Source organism: Apteryx rowi, unplaced genomic scaffold, assembly GCF_003343035.1.
Source record: "Apteryx rowi isolate R43461 unplaced genomic scaffold, aptRow1 scaffold_798, whole genome shotgun sequence".
NCBI lineage: Eukaryota > Metazoa > Chordata > Aves > Apterygiformes > Apterygidae > Apteryx > Apteryx rowi.
Window position 1 is genome coordinate 71,856 of NW_020451091.1, and position 17,251 is coordinate 89,106.

Consider the following 17,251-nt stretch of genomic DNA (forward strand, 5'->3'; position numbering starts at 1 on the left):
TTTCAGTAAAAACGTCTGTAACTAGCCCTGATGCTTGCCCCAACAGGTTCACAGTGGCCTCTGCTAATTTTTCTTGTAGTGTCCTGTTTTGCTGGGTAATAGATGTTGCTTGCTTTGATTCTGTGATAGGAAGGCAGATGTTTGATATTTTGTGAAGGTCATCACCAGTGAAATTGTCTGTGCCCATCAGTGGGAGGTGCTCATGATGATAACCGCATAGTTCATTTTTAAGCTGCCTCATACAGTACTTAACATTAAAAAAATACATCTTTTCCATCTTAACTTGGTCCAGCTATGATTCTTACTATTCCTGACTCTCTTGTGCAGTCTTCTTGAAAGTTGTCTGTTTGGGTGCAACTCTCTTGAATAGATTCTGTCCTTTTGCAAGTGGTTAGATATCACTAAAGAAAATCCTGATCCATTCTTTTCATGTTTTCCTTCACTTTATGTAGTTGCAGAATGCCAGGTTTGAAATTCTGAAATATTTCCTCTGCTTTCCTCTTTTGCACCTTTAAACTGGTGACTGCAGCTATGCCATCTTCAGAAACTGTATGATTCTCTTTTGCCTCAGGACCCAGCTCAAAATTCTCTGGTTTCTCATAATCTTAGGTAAGAGCAGCTTCCGAGGTGTCGTTACCTCTTCTTTTTCACTGCACTTTTTTGTTCCTGGTTCTTCAGGTACTGTTAGTCATGATTTGAGAGGTTTCTCAAATTTCGTCAGCTCCATTATTTTCAACTGTTACAAGAAAATGTATTTTTCCTTTTCCTGTAAAATTATTAAATAGTAGAAAAAGAACCCTGAAGACAGAAACTCTTCTGTTTACTAGCTTTGGGAATTAGAGCTTGAGGTTCTTTGTTGTTAAATTCAGAACTTCTGCTTTCTGCAATACTTCCAAGTGGGTCAGTACACATTTTTCAGTTATGAAATATAATAAATAACGTATCTATTGACTTTTCCTTGTTTGAAAGTGGGACCCATTATGCTTGAGCCTTGCAATTCATCTGCATACGCACAGCAATTCCAGTGTCTGGGGCAGTCACGTAYGTAGCCTTGGGCACTCACAGGAGTCACGTGCTCAGCATCGCCAGGTATCTTGCAACTGGAGCACGGCTAGAAATGATACAGCAATATTTTACAGTCAGAAAATAGCAGCCTCATAGTGATAGCAGTAGGGTTGGCTGGCACTTAGGGAATGCTGTTCTCTTAGTAAAAAACAAACCCTTTGTGTCCGACTAGTAAGATATCACAGCGTATTTGATAATAAGATCAAACCTTTCAGCTTGATCAAGATATGGTTCTGCACCTGAAAGATGTTTTATGAATAAGGTAATACATACAATATCTGTTCTTAAAATCAGAACGTTTGCTTCGCTTCATTTAGCACATTTCTCAAATATCGAGAGCCAAAATCATCACATTCTGATGACTAAATAGATTAAACTCCAGTACTTTTTAACTTACGTTTATTATCATATCAATGAAATTTCAGTTCCTGGATGGATTATGTCTCTTGTCATTGCCTGGAAGGAAAACTAATCATTTGTTCTCAGCCATGTATAGGACTTTGAAAAATCAACAAAGTAACTTTTTTTGCTCACCAGTCACATTTTCTTCATTCATGAAAAATGATATTGCATTCAATTTCATTGCATTTGACATTCCAAGTATAAAAAGTGTCTCTCAACAAGGTGATGTGACGTGGTGAAAACTTGCAGAAGTGACTAGAAAATATCTCTTGTGCTATTTCCATCATTTTTGTAGGAGAGTCTATTGCTTTTCCAGTTGTCAGGTTTTTCTCTCTTTTTTTTTAAACAAACTGTTTTTCTTTGCTGTTCTTATATCACTCCATCTTTTGGGCATCTCTTTGTGTACAAAATCCTAAATAAAAGCTGTCATATTATTTATTACTGAAAAACTGGTGCAATAAATATTATAGAATTTTCATTTCCCTCTCTACTTGCCCCACAGAAAATTACTATTGATGCTAATGAGAATTACAGGGAAGTTTGGTGGCCAGTTTACTCTTTACTCTGGAAGATTTTTAGTCTATATTGCCTTTTTCAAGTATTGCATCTTCTTAGGATTAGTATTTTAATGTGTCAAATATTTGCTGAATTACTGCTGAAGCATTTTGGCAATGAGGAAGGATAGAACCAGTGGTAAAAACAACAGTAATTGTAAAAGTCCACCCGTTTGCTGGTATAAACCCTCTGGGTGAAATGACGAAATATGGGTGACTAAGCAAGTTTGTGACTGTTAATACACATGGATTAAAGAAGCCTAAATTGAATTTAGTGGATGCTGAGCACCATCAGCTACCTGAGGTTTTTTTCCGAGTTTGATTTCAGTGTGTACTTTGAACTATTGAATTGCGTGTAGTACCTAAACGTAGACCTGAGCACTGAACCTTAAAAAATCCCATTTAAACTTGTTGACTGAGGAAACTGTAATTATCCATGTGTTTAACATGAAACTATATCTAGGGAAATCATTCATTTTAAAAGGAATATATCTATAGTAATATGCACATTTGCTATCTTTTCTTATGAGTACTGAATTGATTATAATTTTATGGGTTTTCTGTTAGAATCTGACTATAGTTCACGTTTCCTAACAAATAACTGTTTCCTAGTAGATACAACAGAGACTACATGTGTTTATTTTTTGGAGTATGTTTGTCAGGTGCCCAAATACGTGACAAAACCTTTCTGTAGAACTGAACAACTAACTTGTTAATGCTCTCCAGCAAACAAACTATGCCATGATTTTTTTTCCCTTGGCTGAGAACTCTGTTTTGTTTTTGCAGTCAAAATAAAGTGTTCATTTGTGTATTGAATTTATCCGCATGCTTTAGATTTGTATAGCCATCTGGCATAGTAGCATTTTAGCAATCAGTTTAACAGATGACAGTAGTAGCAGTTGATAGAGAAAATTTCTACATGACTTAACATTGAAGATAAGTTGAGTAGATTTGAAAAACATTGTAAGAAAGGTTGTAATGTTCTCAGTTTGCTTTTTTCTACCCTTTACGCATATGGCATGGTTTTAAGTAAAATCTATGTAATAGTTTCTGTCTAAAGGTTATGCCTTTTCCTTTTAGTACTGTACATATTAAGCCTTTTTCTTGTAGGGAGATCCATAGTTAGACTAGGTGTAGAAACTAAGGCCCAAATTCAACTGTTTTATGTTTCGTTATTTTTGCCTTGATTTTACTGGCTTTACTCCTGCTTACACTTGATTTTAATTTGTGTTATTTTTCACCTTTAAAAGTTGATGTTTATAGAACAGAGATCATATGAATGGAAAAACAGATCTTGTCAAACCAAACTGATTGAATTCCTTCACGAGATGGCAGCCTTTCAAGGATAATGTATTGACCGTGAGCTTCTGTGAAATGTGTAATCCTTGTTTTCTTTTGCTTAACCTTTGTCAAACCCACAGCGTGCTGGTGGCTTATATGTGAACTTTAGATTTGCCCACATGCTGGTAGGTGTGAGCACGTTAGCCAGAGCACGTTCCACCTCGAGTAAAGCACACAATTTCCAAGATGGGGCATGTTAAAGGTGCATCTGTATTGAGTTTTTCCTTTGGCTAGCTCAAAATGGCTCTGCATTAAATGGGCTGATTATAGGTAGTTTAATGCACAGGTATTTGGGGCTTTCCTTGTGATGGCCTTAAGCCGTGCCCCGTACCTGCTGTGAGGAGGCTGCATGCCGAGCAGAGGGCTCTGCCGCTCTCTGCTCTGAAACCAGGCTCTCAGAAAGTTGGCTGTTCCTGTACCCRTCTTTCAGATGCCTCCTTTTTTCAGGAAATTCGACTTTAAATGCTTTCCAGAGGGTATGTTTAGGCTAGAATTGAAGTTATTGTGTTTGATACAAAAAGCTACTACATATTACTCAGCTCTGTGTTTAGAAGGTCAGGCTAGATGACTGAATGTTCTTCTAGTTTTAACCCTGTTAAAAGTTTTTTTTTTTTTCTTCTATGTGTCAACGTGCTGCTCCAGGTTCACTGGAACAAAAGCAAAACTTCAGCTTCTGAAAGTGTTAGTCAGTGAGCCATTCACAAGGGGGAATTAAACGCTCCCCAAAGACCTGTCTGATGTAGTTTACCTATCATGGCACTGTTACGCCATTTGTGCCTCATTTCCTGAGACTGAGCCGTAAGTTTAGTCAAACAATTAAGAGGATGCATTGGCGTCACTGTCTCCTGCGTCTTGCCTCATGAGCTAGGAAGAGCTTGCCAGATCATTTGTAGCTGAAAATTAAAATAGCACATCTAAATAATGTACCGCAATCTAATTTTGTTCTCATTAAAGATTTCCGTTCCTTACAAAAGGGAATCACGTTACTTCTTTAAATGGAGGCCATAAGATTTATTTTGGTTAGAGAAGCTCTTTTGTACTTTTTCACTTTCAACAAGGGAGTTGTAGGCACGTTTTCAAAATAGGCTGACTATACTCCTTTTCTAAGACCACTGATAGTTATTCACGTTGCTCAGTTGTGCAGTATAAATACAGACTATGTTATTCAGGACATCACAAGTGAAATGGTTCTTAAAAATATATTTCTATCAAGGGCTGTAGGATTCTTAACAGCACTGAATATAAAATTGGTTGGGTTATTATGATTATGCTTGCATGCAGTGTTAAGGTGAGGAAGAAAAGAAGGTATCCTTTTCTCCATGGCATTCTGTGTGTTAGGATATAAACACGCTTGGCATTTAATTTTAATGAAGTCATAAATGCTATAAGCATTGTTTTGATACATTAAGCACTTGTAAATGTTTCAAAAGTTTTACATTTAAAATATCTATGAACAAATTGAACAGCAGTGCGTGTCCTAAGTGATGGAAGGAATATTAGTTTTTTTTGTGATTCAAGCAAACATCTATGTGGCTAAATTTAAAATTTATTTGCTTCCCCTTTGTACCCAAGTATATTTTCTTTGGTTTTATTTTAAACTCTTTATAGTGTTATAAAGAAAGGTAAATGTGTTATTTAAAAAAAAAAAAAAACAGGACTAACTGTTGTTCCAGCCGTGTGCCTATTCATACTTTACCTTTCAGTGTACTAGTTAAACATTGAGCAACAGGAGCTAAAATTCCAACTCATATGAATTTTATACTTTAATAAGCCCAAGACCACAAATAATTCAGGAATCATCATACTGAAGAAAGTACTGGGAAGGCTGAAAGCTACTAACCTGCTTGCTCTCCTCTCCATGCATGAAAATAAGTACGGGAGTCTTCTCCTTAATTACATCTTTGCAGAAGTTAATTTTGTGGTAACCGAAGTGCTGAAGATGGTGGCGTGGCAAGTCAAAACCAGCCGGGGCATGGGCTGCAAGTATGGGGGGCTGTTGGACAGGCTGCGGCAGGGGGAGCGCGTGTGTGAAGCCTGCAGAAAGAGCAGCAGCTCGTCCTTGCTGTGCCCTTCCCAAGAGGGCAGGAGGAACGTCACCGCCTCTTGGCGGCCCCATCCAGGATTCTGGGATTTACCTTTCTCTCTCCTGCTTGTGCCTCTCTCTCCTTCCTACATGATAGACTACTGAAACGCAGCAAGAAATAAAAGGTTGCAGATGTGTGTATGATCAGGATTTGAATATAGTGCAATATGAAACTCATAGAAACCAATCCCTCGATAGAAGAGTACTAGGAAGAATATTACTTTTTTTCTGCTAAATTAAAATAAACAAACAAAAGCTTTCCTTATGAGTGTACATGAAGCCAGTACGAGGAGCCCCAGAAATGCAAATGAATTTTAAATGTATAATGGTCTATTTTATGTTGTATGAGGTTTTTGAACATTTTAACTGGAAAAGCTTGTTCAGTGACTTCTGCTTATGTAGCTAATGCATAAAGATTTGTCCCAATATGTTATAGTATTTAGCAGTCTATAATTTTAGTATACAGTAATGGCTTTTAAGTAGTAAAATGTTCAGATTACTTTGTATCACACTTCATTTCAGTCTTTGTCAACTTCAGAAACTCAGTTACTTTCTCTAGAAAGAAAATTCATGAGGCATTATGCTTGATAAATAATTTAAGGTAACTGCAAAACTATATTATTGAATAATTAAACCTATTTAAGATAGAGGTCTGGACTGAAGTTCTCTGAACACCTACATTCTGTTTTAAGAAATGACTTAGGAGTTTGCATCTCATTGAAATTCAGAGGGATCATTACCCATTCAATTAAAAAAAAAGTTGTTTCCTAATATCTGTTTGAGAAATGTGTGCTTTATTTTTATAAAAGCACTTAGCTATGCATGTATCCCAAAGTACATCTATAGCATATTCATTTTTAGACTTTTATAAAAAACACATGCTTTAAAATATCCCATGTATTTTGTTGATTTGTCCTCTTTCCAAAATAGTTAACCTGTTGTATTTTTCTTCCTTCTATGATATCGTAGTATATATATGAGTGGAATTCTTTACTCTGGGTTTAGGATTCTAGTTCAACACAACAATTGTCTTGAAAACAATTTGTATTATTCTAATGAAATGACTGTTCAGCCCTTCAAACTCTTTAGCTGTGCATCTTTTCTCTAAGTTGATTTATTTCAATGGTACACTTCAATGAAACACATTGTGGTCACTGAACTTATTGTTACATTATTAGAAGCAAAATAAAGTGACTTTTTAAAATTAAACTGTAATTACAAATCACCATATTAAGGAGGGGAAAATAAAATAATGAAGACATTGAAACAGTGACTTTATTTTGCAGGATCTTTCATGTTAGTGAATACATCTGGGAGATTTGCTGGACAGAAAGCTCACCTGCTGCTGCCTCATCTAAAAGAAAATGATACACATTGTATTGATTTCCACTATTATGTTTCAAGCAAGAGTGGATCTAGCCCTGGCACTTTGAATGTATATGTGAAAGTCAATGATGGCCCTATTGGTAACCCAGTCTGGAACACATCTACCACTGGTACTTGGAACAGAGCAGAACTGGCAATTAGCACCTTCTGGCCTAATTTCTATCAGGTATGTTTTACTTTTTATGAAATTTTGTTTCTTATAATAGGCGCCTGGTTCTTAATCATCATTTTGGCTTTAAATCAAAACAGGATGTTCAGTATGTTATGCTGATCTTTGTCTTAATTATATTCTTTCAGATGATGCCAGGTGTCTGTTTTTATATATAATATATGTATGTCTGTATTTATATGTATACATACATTTATCGAAGTGTATGATATATATGTATACAGACACACACACATGCTTTAAATGTAGATGAAATAATAATGTTGAAACAATTTAGAAATTTTGCCACTGATTTCAGTCAATTACCTCTGTTTTTCTATAATGAATTCACTCATACATTCAGTTCATTAGGGACGCTGGAATTGAATGCCAATAGATTTTGTTGCAGTCAAGTGTTCAAGTTTGATTTAGATCAGCAATACTTGTTACTTTAGAACCAGCAGAGTCCTTTGTTTGAGTCCTCAGTTTGAATGCAATATTCATTCATTCTATCCAATACTAATCATAATATAAGAATAGCTATCATAGGAATGTTCCTCTGATTATGTCCTAAAGACTTAGTGAGAATTTCATCTGACAGTTCCTTAGGATGCTGCTTTTCTGTAGGAAAGTTTACAGATCATACAGTCATTTAGTGCTGTACAATAGTTCAAATAATTTTTTCCTTGTTCTCCTGAAAATATAGGCTATGTCTGCATGAGTAAGTAACTCAGTAAAATAGGAGCAGACCAGTAGATCAAAGCTGTTGCTGAGGTCCTCTCATCATCTTTATTCATAGTTTGGAAAGTTGGTTTGGACTGAATTTGGTCTCTGTTGCTGAACATTGTCACTATGCATATGGTTTGAAGCTTTCTAAAGGAAAGCTTCCCAAAAATAGAGATTCTTTGACTGCAGGCCTCCCTAGGAAGTCCAGTGTTGTCCTTTCACAGTACTCTGTGTGGATCTCATGCAGGGGATGACAGCATACATACATACATACATACGTACAGCAGTCAATTCATACATTGCCCTGACCGCCAGTGTCACACATGGCAGAGCCTTGTTTCTGTTCCTGCTTATGCTGTTAGAGTGACCATGGTGTTTGCTGTCCACTCCATGCTCTCATTATGAATTTAGCAATGTCTGCTGCAAGGTTGCGGATCCAGGGGGTTGTGGAGGACTTCTTTCTTTGGCTGCAGCAGCTGATATGTGAGGACATCTCCAGTGAATTGAAGCCCTTCGTTTTGAACCCTTTTTTCTCTAAGGAAAAGAGCAAGTTGAATAACTTCCTAGAGTCCTTCCCACTGTGATTGCTTTGCAGCAATCACACACAATTGGCAGAAAAATCCTGGTCCAACAGATCAGCCTGCAGTGTTGGGTCCATCTTGTCCTTGGAATGTGGGATAACCAGCAGTGGGTGCAAAATTTAGAGATCCAAGAGTGCGCTATTAAGTTGCTCTGCTATAAGCTGGCACCACAACTTTGTCATTGTTGTACAAAAGTTCAGGATCCCTGAACAATGTGTCATGTACCTTTGCTTAAGAGAGTGACTGCTCACAAGCCTGACAACCAATGATTCCTACTTGTTAGTGGCTAACCAGTTTCAGGTAAGCAGTTGCACTGTAGACAAAGTGATGACAGAGATCTCTGAGATCATCCTCTAGTTCCTCTTACCTCCAACAATGTGTTCCTGGGTTGTGTCCTGTATTGACAGGATCCACATTCACATCCAGTGCTTTGCCCAAAGTGGCTAAGAATTGCCACAGCTAATTGTCATGGAGGTGATGGTGAGGATCCACTTCATGGACATCTCAGCAGGCTTCACTGAGAGGACTCATGATACATGAATGGCCCCATGGCTCAGTGGGGATACTGGCCCCTTTTCAGGATGGGCAGGTTTGTTAGCAGAGTTCAGGTGCTCCTCAGCAATGTGGGAGAAGCTGCATATCACCTGCATCTCCAGGAAATGAGACCATATCCTCATCACAGAGTCCTTGCCTGGTTTAGCCACACCTTTACCTCTTGCACGGTGAAAGTGCAGTTTGTATTTGGTCACCTTACTGCAAGATTGTGAGCTGCACATGACAGACTTGATGCCAACATTGAGAATGCCTTCCAGTGATGCCAAAGAGCCTTTCTATCTTGACTGGAATAGCAAGGACCAGGTAGGTCCTTTGGCAGCTGTGTACACAACCATCTGCCTTCTCTGCAAGTGGTCTGGACACCCTGATTTATACTCATGTCAGGAACATGGTCTACTCCCTCACTATTCCAGGCTGAAGTGTGCCTATCTGTTTAAAACACAAAGGTATTATCAGCCGCGGGAGCAGTCAGGCATGAAATGCTCTTTTCTCCATGTACCAGCAAGCAAAAAACTACACATCCACTCACTCTCAGTCAGTCAGCAAGGGGAGTGCTAGTGGTGCAGTCCTGCTCCTCTTGCCGTGCACATCTCTCATAGATGTTCTGCATGGCTCTGGGCAACTACTTCAGGTTCATGGGACTGGAGGTTCACAGAAACGCAACATCTGTAGTACAGAACCACTTATTCGCAGTTCTTGTGGGCAGCCTGCAAGCAGGGGATCAGTCATGGATCATGTGATTGCCATGGAAGTAGGAGAAAGGTGATGTTCTGTCACATTTATCAAGAGGCCATTGCTTCTAGCAGAATGCTGCATCCCTAATATGCTATATCATTGCCTGGCGTGTGAGATGGAGATGTAAGCAAACTTTTGTATCAGCAGGAATTCCAAGTAGTTGATTATGAGGGAAGGTGTACAGGCCATGGCAATCTGCACGAATCCCATGTGCTAGCCTAAACTGAGTGGCCAACAAAACAGATTTATGGCAAGCACTGATTTAGATGCCTCTGTTGCACTGCAAGGCTTTACCATGTTTTGGAGATGCTTGAAAAAGCAGGAGGTTCTCAGTTTAGGAGCTTCCAGTTTAGGTTCTTCTGAAAGGAGTCTGGATTGTATGCAGCAGAGCTGCTCCGTGAACCAAATCAGCACTCAGTAAATAAAGACAATCAAGGGATATGCTACAAAGCCTCACTATAGCTCTGAACCAAAATAGTAGACAGAGGAGTTTTGATAGAAGAAGCCCTGACTCTCTCTAGCTAGTAAGTTGAAGCTAAATTAATATTTTGATAAAAGTATAGGCAAGCTCACACAGTTTTAAATGTGTTATCAATATTAATAATAATGTGTCAGATTTCTAACAGCATGATGCCTCTAACTGATGTCTGAGGAATATGGATATTTGCCCATAGAAGTAGAAAGATAACCTTCTTATTTCACTTCTCCCTAGAGAGCTGAAATCTGGGCTGTTCACCCATATTTGCAGGTTCAGATGCTTGGATGTGGTACTGCAATTTATCAAATTACCATGCATCAACTGATAGGTAACAGACACCTGTGTCTTTCTGTAATGGACACCATGTACTCTCTCTTAGCCCTTGCAAATATAGATATTTTGACGTAATCTATCCTTCTTTCACTAAGGACTACAGTAAATTGTTTTCCTTGCATTTGCTGCATACAATCTTAGATTATATCTGAGTAAGTACTGCAATTTAGCTGATGTGCCAAAATGGCTTATGCTGTAGTAATACGCTTGGGTGTCCAAGGAATCAGCGTAGAATAGTGTGGCTTCACTGATTTAAACGTAAATAAGCTAATTTATTCTTGAGTAAGCTTTGTCTCCATATTGACACCTTATAGTCGATCATCTCCATTTTGGTGGCCTCTGTTCTCTCGGAGATTTCTAATGCAAGAAGGAGAAGGAGAGAGTGTATATGTGGATCTTGCGAGAGCATGTGTCCAAGTTAGGTGAGAGCTCGGATCACTGAATGTGTGGATGGGAGAAAGCAGAGGACCCATCTGACATCAGTTCTGTTTCTGAGCTCCTATCCTTTTGATTTCAAAACCACTAGATCTTTTGGCAGAAATCTATGCATTTCTTGCATAATCTCCAGAATCTGCAAGACTTTCCCCCAGGGATTATCTGAGGCAGTCTGACCATATTGAACAAAATCAGGAAGATTCTGCTGAGAAGATTGTTTAAGAAATGGTAGCAGCCTTTTTAACATTTCATGTATGAAGGTTGGCAATTTAATGATGAATAATCTTCAGGAAAATACTCTGCTTTAGTAGATGAAAGGACCAAAGAATGTAATTGTATGATTTGTTTTGTTTTAAATTGTATATCTCTGTAGGCATCTGCATACCCATGACTGCCATATAATTCCATTCCATTCCATTAGTAGGACACCTACAAGGTGTCCAGCTGAAAATAAAACCAAAATATACTACAAACCCCTTAAGACAAATTATATGATAACATTTCCGAGTTACAATATTATACAATTCAGGATGTTTAAAAACACAGTGGTGTTAATCTGTTTTCTTGTTGATTCATGAAAAATGTAGGGAAAATAACTCCCACTAATGGTAGCTGAATAGAAATTAGGCTGTGTAGCATGGAGTGAATCTGATTTTAATCCAACATCTAAAGATTTGTTTGTTTAAACCATGTATTATTAACACATACATGCAAAACATTCAAAAGATTTAATAATTAACAGTTATTATTGTAACACCATAGTTATTCAAGTTTATTAATACCTTTCATGTTGGGTTTTCATTTAGAATTGACTCTTTAGAAGTATAGGCTCTGAGAAAAGTAATTATTTTCTTTTAGTGTACGCTTTTCTTTTTACAAAGTAATTATTTGTGTAGTTTTCACCCTGTACGGAAGCTGTACTAGATATATAAATCACAACGATAACCTGCATGTAAGAACACTACTAGTACTTTAATTACTGCTCATTTAAACTTAAATTTTCATGTATTCTGGTGATTAAGATATATTTAATTCCTTAATTAATGATCTTCTAAGTGATACTGCTTAACATCTGCCTTTGACTTTAGGGTATGTCTACATTGCAGTCCAGCTACTGATTACAGTAGAGTTGCAGTAACAGAGATTGAAGCTGCCAAACATTTTGTGAAGGACAAAGATAATCCACACAGCTTGTTCTCTTCTGCTGTGGCTCCTGGTCTCTGAGCTATTTGTTTCAAAGTAGCTTGGATATTTCTACAGGAACCAGTCATATTTTTGCATTAGAGAATCCCTTTAGGAGTGCTCCCCTATGGGATCATTGGTCACAGGAGAAATCGTCTGCTTTACTGAAATACTGTCTACTTGGTGCACCTTTAACAAGAGCATGAAGGGGTTTATCATGCCGTTAGAGACAGCCTGGCAAAACAAAACAAGGGCCTTCACCCTCCTCCTTATTAAAATAGAATTAGGATGTAGACAGAAAAAGAGGATTAAACGCTATGTGGATTTCTATGGGTAGTGGTGAGCTTGTTAGGTTCTTGGGGACCAGTCTCCGTGGGTTGAAAGGATCTAAAATTGGTGCTTTGAGCTAAAAGTAAGTCTTCGAAGCCTGTTCCTGTATGTGGAGGGGAGAAGGGAGAGTTTTTCTTTTTTTTTCCCCCTCTCTTTTTAATGTTTTGATTTTTCCTAGTTTGGATCCTCTAGCAAGAGGAAAAAACGTKGGGTTCAGGGTTGTTTTTGTTTCATTTTGGATTTTCTAATTTTTTCAGGTTACTTAATGATTCTCAGAACAATTTATAGTATTTGAAATATATTTTATTTTTTGAAGCATTTGCAGTTTTAGAAATGTACAGTATGTGAAACASCACCCCAGAGTTGAGTCTGGTGAGTGGCATGTGTTCCCGACTCTTCCCCCTACAAGCAGGCAATTTGGCGCAGCACCACTGTAAGTTCCGCGCTGCCCCTATCACTTTTTATATTTTGAATTATTTGCTTTGTAATTTGCTGGGAGTGAGACATAACAGCAGTGAGCTGAAACAAATCTTGATTAAATCAAACAACAAACACTGCAGTTTTAAAATTCAAAAATGGAATTGAAAGAATTAAAAATACCTTCCAGTGGAGTAGGCTGCTGACTGTGCCGCTGCACCTTCTTTAAACATAATTTTCTATGTAACTGGAATGAGAAAATGGGGTAATTCCAGCATCCTTTTTTAGTAAGGACACAAAGGAGTTGGATGTTATCACTTCACGCTAAGATGAGCTTTACCCTTTACCGTTCTGACACTTTCCCTTGTAAATTAGGAGTTTAGGGAATAAGAAGCAGTAGATCCAAGCTACCTTTTCAAATCTCAGCGTAAATTTCCATTTATTTCCTAACCTGCTGTGTACATGCTGTACTTGGAGTTTGGCTCACATCATGTACTGAAGTCATCAGGAAGGACAACGAATTAAGCTTCTTGTGCAGTAAAGGTCACGCTCACACGCTCATGTGTTGTGTGAGTTGCATTATACTGCACACACACGGTTCTTAAGCTGCACTTACCCCTCAAAAGATACTTTGAAATGCACTACATTTTTAACCACTACCAAATCATTGAGTTGCTTGGCTTAGGAATAGTTATTCTGAGAAAGATGGGCCAGGGTAGACAACATACCTAAGTTTAAAAGAAACAAAAACCCAACAATCTAAAAATGTCCATTTGTAATGGGTAATGAGGTGCATGCTTTTTGTCACACAAGCAAGGTGCTGTTCTCTCACTGCTGAGGCCATGTTACACGTGTGGCAACGCTGCTGAGGGCACAAGTAAAGAAGCTCTGACAGGTTTTGGCAGGCTCTGAGAAGGACCAGGTTGGAAATGTCCATGACGTGGCTTTGGAGAGGCACCCGTAGCAGTAGCTGCGGCGATGCCCCAGCAATCCTCCAAGCAGCCTTCGGACAAGTCAGAGCTCCAGCCCCTGCGATCCGAAACGCTGCCTGTTTTCTGGAGCAAGACTGTGCCTAGCACCTTTGTAACCCCTGGTGTAAAATAAAACCAAAGACGGGCAATGTGGGAAATACAGCAGAAAGTGAGGAAAGGCAGTAAGCGCCGTAGACGGTGTGGGATATATAACTAAAGGAATCTCAGCAGAGTTACTGCACGTAGTGGGGGTTATAGCCTTATGTTAGTAGATTACTTAATACTCCTTTTTTTTTCTTTTCTTTTTTTTTCTTTTTTCAGAGTGCTATTTTAAGCTGTGTGAAGTAGGGAGTGTTTATATTAGGTACAGTCCACCTTTTGGCTGAAGGCATTGTAATTTTCCAACAACAAAGGCAGGAATTTACTAAGCAAGGTTGTGTAGTAACAAAAACTATTTATTTCTATTGTTCTTGGGAACAGACAAGTTATCTCGAGGAGCACATTTTCAGCAGTAAGCATTTACGAGGGCGAGCAAACCCTGTTTCTTTGTTCATACACAGAAAGGGGAAATGGCAGGAATGAAAAGCTAATTTTGCTCTTCAGTGAAGCAGGGAGGATCAGGGACAGTGCAGCGTTAAGCCGCTTCCCTGTTTCCTGTTTGGCAGGCGTGAGGTGTAGTGTGGTGTAAAACATCGCTCAGGCCCACGTTCGGTGGAGGCTTTTGTGAGCAAGTGAAGTCAGTGTTTTAACCGGTTGTTTCCTGGCTGATAAGATGACAGAATAATAGCCAGAAAATCAAAGGGTTGCCCAGCTTGCTGTTCTGGACTGTTGTTTTTATTTTGACTGCAGTCGTATGTGTTGCCTGCAGATGTTGTGTCAGCTGTGATGAGATACAAAGTTTAGAGTCTAGAGTAAAAGAAAAGTTAAATTCTTCAAACCCAGCAACTCTTCAAATGCAAAATGATGGGAAAAAAACGGACACACACTAAATTTCTGGCTTTTGTTACTGGTGAAATTATTAGTGAAACTATTAGCGAAACTGATCCAGATTTGTGAATAGTCCTGACAGCCCTGAGTATAAACTTTTCAGTGAATGAGTTATCAGAAGTGTGTTTCTAAGTCCATTCCTGAGCAGTTTCTTACAGTGTGCACTACCTTAGTAGGACTTTCAGAAATGTGTCATACATGGGACCAAATTCCTTTTTTAGTGTAAAAGGGGAAAATGGTCCTATCTTTTAGCCCATAATCTTTAATTTATTAATCCAAATAAAACACAAGACTAGATTCTGATGCAGAAGATAATAGTATTTCAGAGCCTGAACTTTCATTTCAGAATGGAAACTATATTACTGCACTTGTAGTACGTGCCATGTCCTTGAATAAATAAAGTATAAGGCACACCAGTGATGTCTTTTTGGCTACGGTATGTCACTACTGGCTGTAGGGTCTCTTTCCAGTTACTGAAAAATGCATGTTTTATATCAGGAAAGACCCAAACTTCTGACCATTAAAGTTGATATCAGCTTGACCATTGCTTTTAATGGAAGCATGATTAAACTGATGGTATTTCAACTTGTATTACTTTCCCTTGGAACTTGCACTCTTTAATGACAATAATTGTAATTTAATAGCATGTGCAGCTGGCAGTCTCTTGATACATTGTCTGGCTTATTTGTGGTAATGACATTTTGGTATGTTGTCTAGAGATGGGGCAGGATATTTTGGGTCAGTCATTGAGTCTTCATCTGTTGTCATAAATATGTCCAATTTAGTTATTTCAAGGTTGTAATTTCTGCCTGTGAGCTGAAGAAACTGTTTAGTGTTTAGAATCTGCCAGCTTTGTTTGTCTGTGAGCGCATTGCAGTAAGAAAGTGCTTTGCTACAGATTCTCCTTTGGCTTCTAAGCTCCCCAGTTACGGAATCAAAAAAATATTTCAAGATCTTCTAAATAGGTATTGTTTGTGTTTTGTTTTGTTTTCTGGAGTTCAGGTATTTGATGTTGTTGGGAGTCAGGCAATTATTGGGAAAAGGCAACATTTTATGTTTATGCAACATTTTCTTTAGTTAAAACACCCTGTTAAAACATTGGGCAGTAATATTTTTGTCTTCTTGATGGAGAAAACTCAAAGCAACTAGGGAAGGCAGGAGAGACAGCTCTTCCCCCAGCCTTCTGTGTTTTTACAGGCAGGTCTTTGCCTCTGTGCTTGGGTTTTGTTCACTCAGTGACTTCCTTAGTGGCAGCATATTTCCCCAGGAGACATTTCCCCTGTTTCTGAGACCTGGCTGGCTGCTCCCTGCCCTTCCCTGCCGGGGTGTAACATCCCAGCAGGGTGTAACATTCCCTGCGGGGAATGGCAGGTTCCCAGGACTAGGCCACGATTCCCTTGCCCTACGGTCTTTCAGACGACTGAATAGTCTTGGTAGCTTCCCAAGAAATGAAGCAGTCTCCTTCCTCCAGGGCACCAGTATAACCATGTTTTCACAGAACATAACGCAAACTGAAAACATACAAACCCAAGAACAGAGAAAGATACTGTTACGTTTGTTAATAGACAGAATTACTCCAAGATCTTTTTTTCAAAATTCAGTGTGAAATGGGGAGTTGCATTCTGTGTCTTGCACTACCATCAGAGCTACCATCAGGTTAATTTGTGCAAATTACTTATGTCTCTGTATTTCCATTTCAAGGCTGTTAAGGTTAGGGTAATGATGATTTTCTTTGGAAAGGCTCTTTCAGGTCTTTGAATATAAGTTATTTGTTAAGAGCTATTTATTACTTCTACTCTGTGTATTTTTCCCAAAATAGTTCCTAAGGCTGGTTCCACCAAAAGCCTCTCTTGTTTGTAGGAAAGAGATGCTTTGAAATTTTGAATGGGCTTGCTCTGGATGCTATACTGAATGCTGGGCGCCAGATACGTGCCCCCGACTCTGTTGCTGTGGATCAGGAGTATCAAATTTGAGTGCCAGCAGAGTCAGTCCAGAGGTTCAGAAAGCCACAGGCTGGGGCCTGTGACAGAGCAATCCACTTCTTGCAGATCTTGTTTCTGCAAAAATTGTTTGGTGCCTTTTGAACTTTCCTCATTGCCATCCTGTGTTTTGCAGTTGTTGCCTGGTTCACYAGGGAGGCAGCATTAGTACTGTAGGTTGAAATTTTTGTTTGAACAGGAAACAGAACTAGAATGAAAACTAGATTATTTGTCAGCGTTGCAAAGTTAAAGCCACATTTACAGAGGTTTCAGTCCAGTGAGATTGAGAAGGAGAAATGGAGAGAATCTAGCATGGATACTATGCTATCTGGGAGAGAAGAAGTGGATGAATATTCACTGATGGAGCAAAGAGAAAGGTGGCAGAAAGCAGAGGCAAGAAAGAAGCGATCAAGACACTTAGAGTTTAAAAACAGTTTATAATATGCAAAGGTTTATAAACAAGCTATATTTAGGTAGGAAGAATTCACAGGAGATTGTTGTGAAGATTGTTTCAATAAAAGGCTGCATCAGAGAGATCTAGAAAGGAATTATAAGAGAGGGAT

General features: G+C 38.6%; 1 protein-coding gene across 1 annotated transcript in view; it reads left to right on the plus strand.

Annotated features, from left to right (window-relative positions):
- Window positions 1-17,251, plus strand: part of LOC112977053 (receptor-type tyrosine-protein phosphatase mu-like) — a gene marked incomplete at both ends in the record, with an annotated part of 298,449 nt that overhangs the window by 42,646 nt on the left and 238,552 nt on the right. The window contains one exon of the mRNA XM_026088923.1: window positions 6,732-6,997. Within this exon, the coding sequence (XP_025944708.1) occupies window positions 6,732-6,997 (266 nt within the window). The remainder of the gene's footprint in view (window positions 1-6,731; window positions 6,998-17,251) is intronic.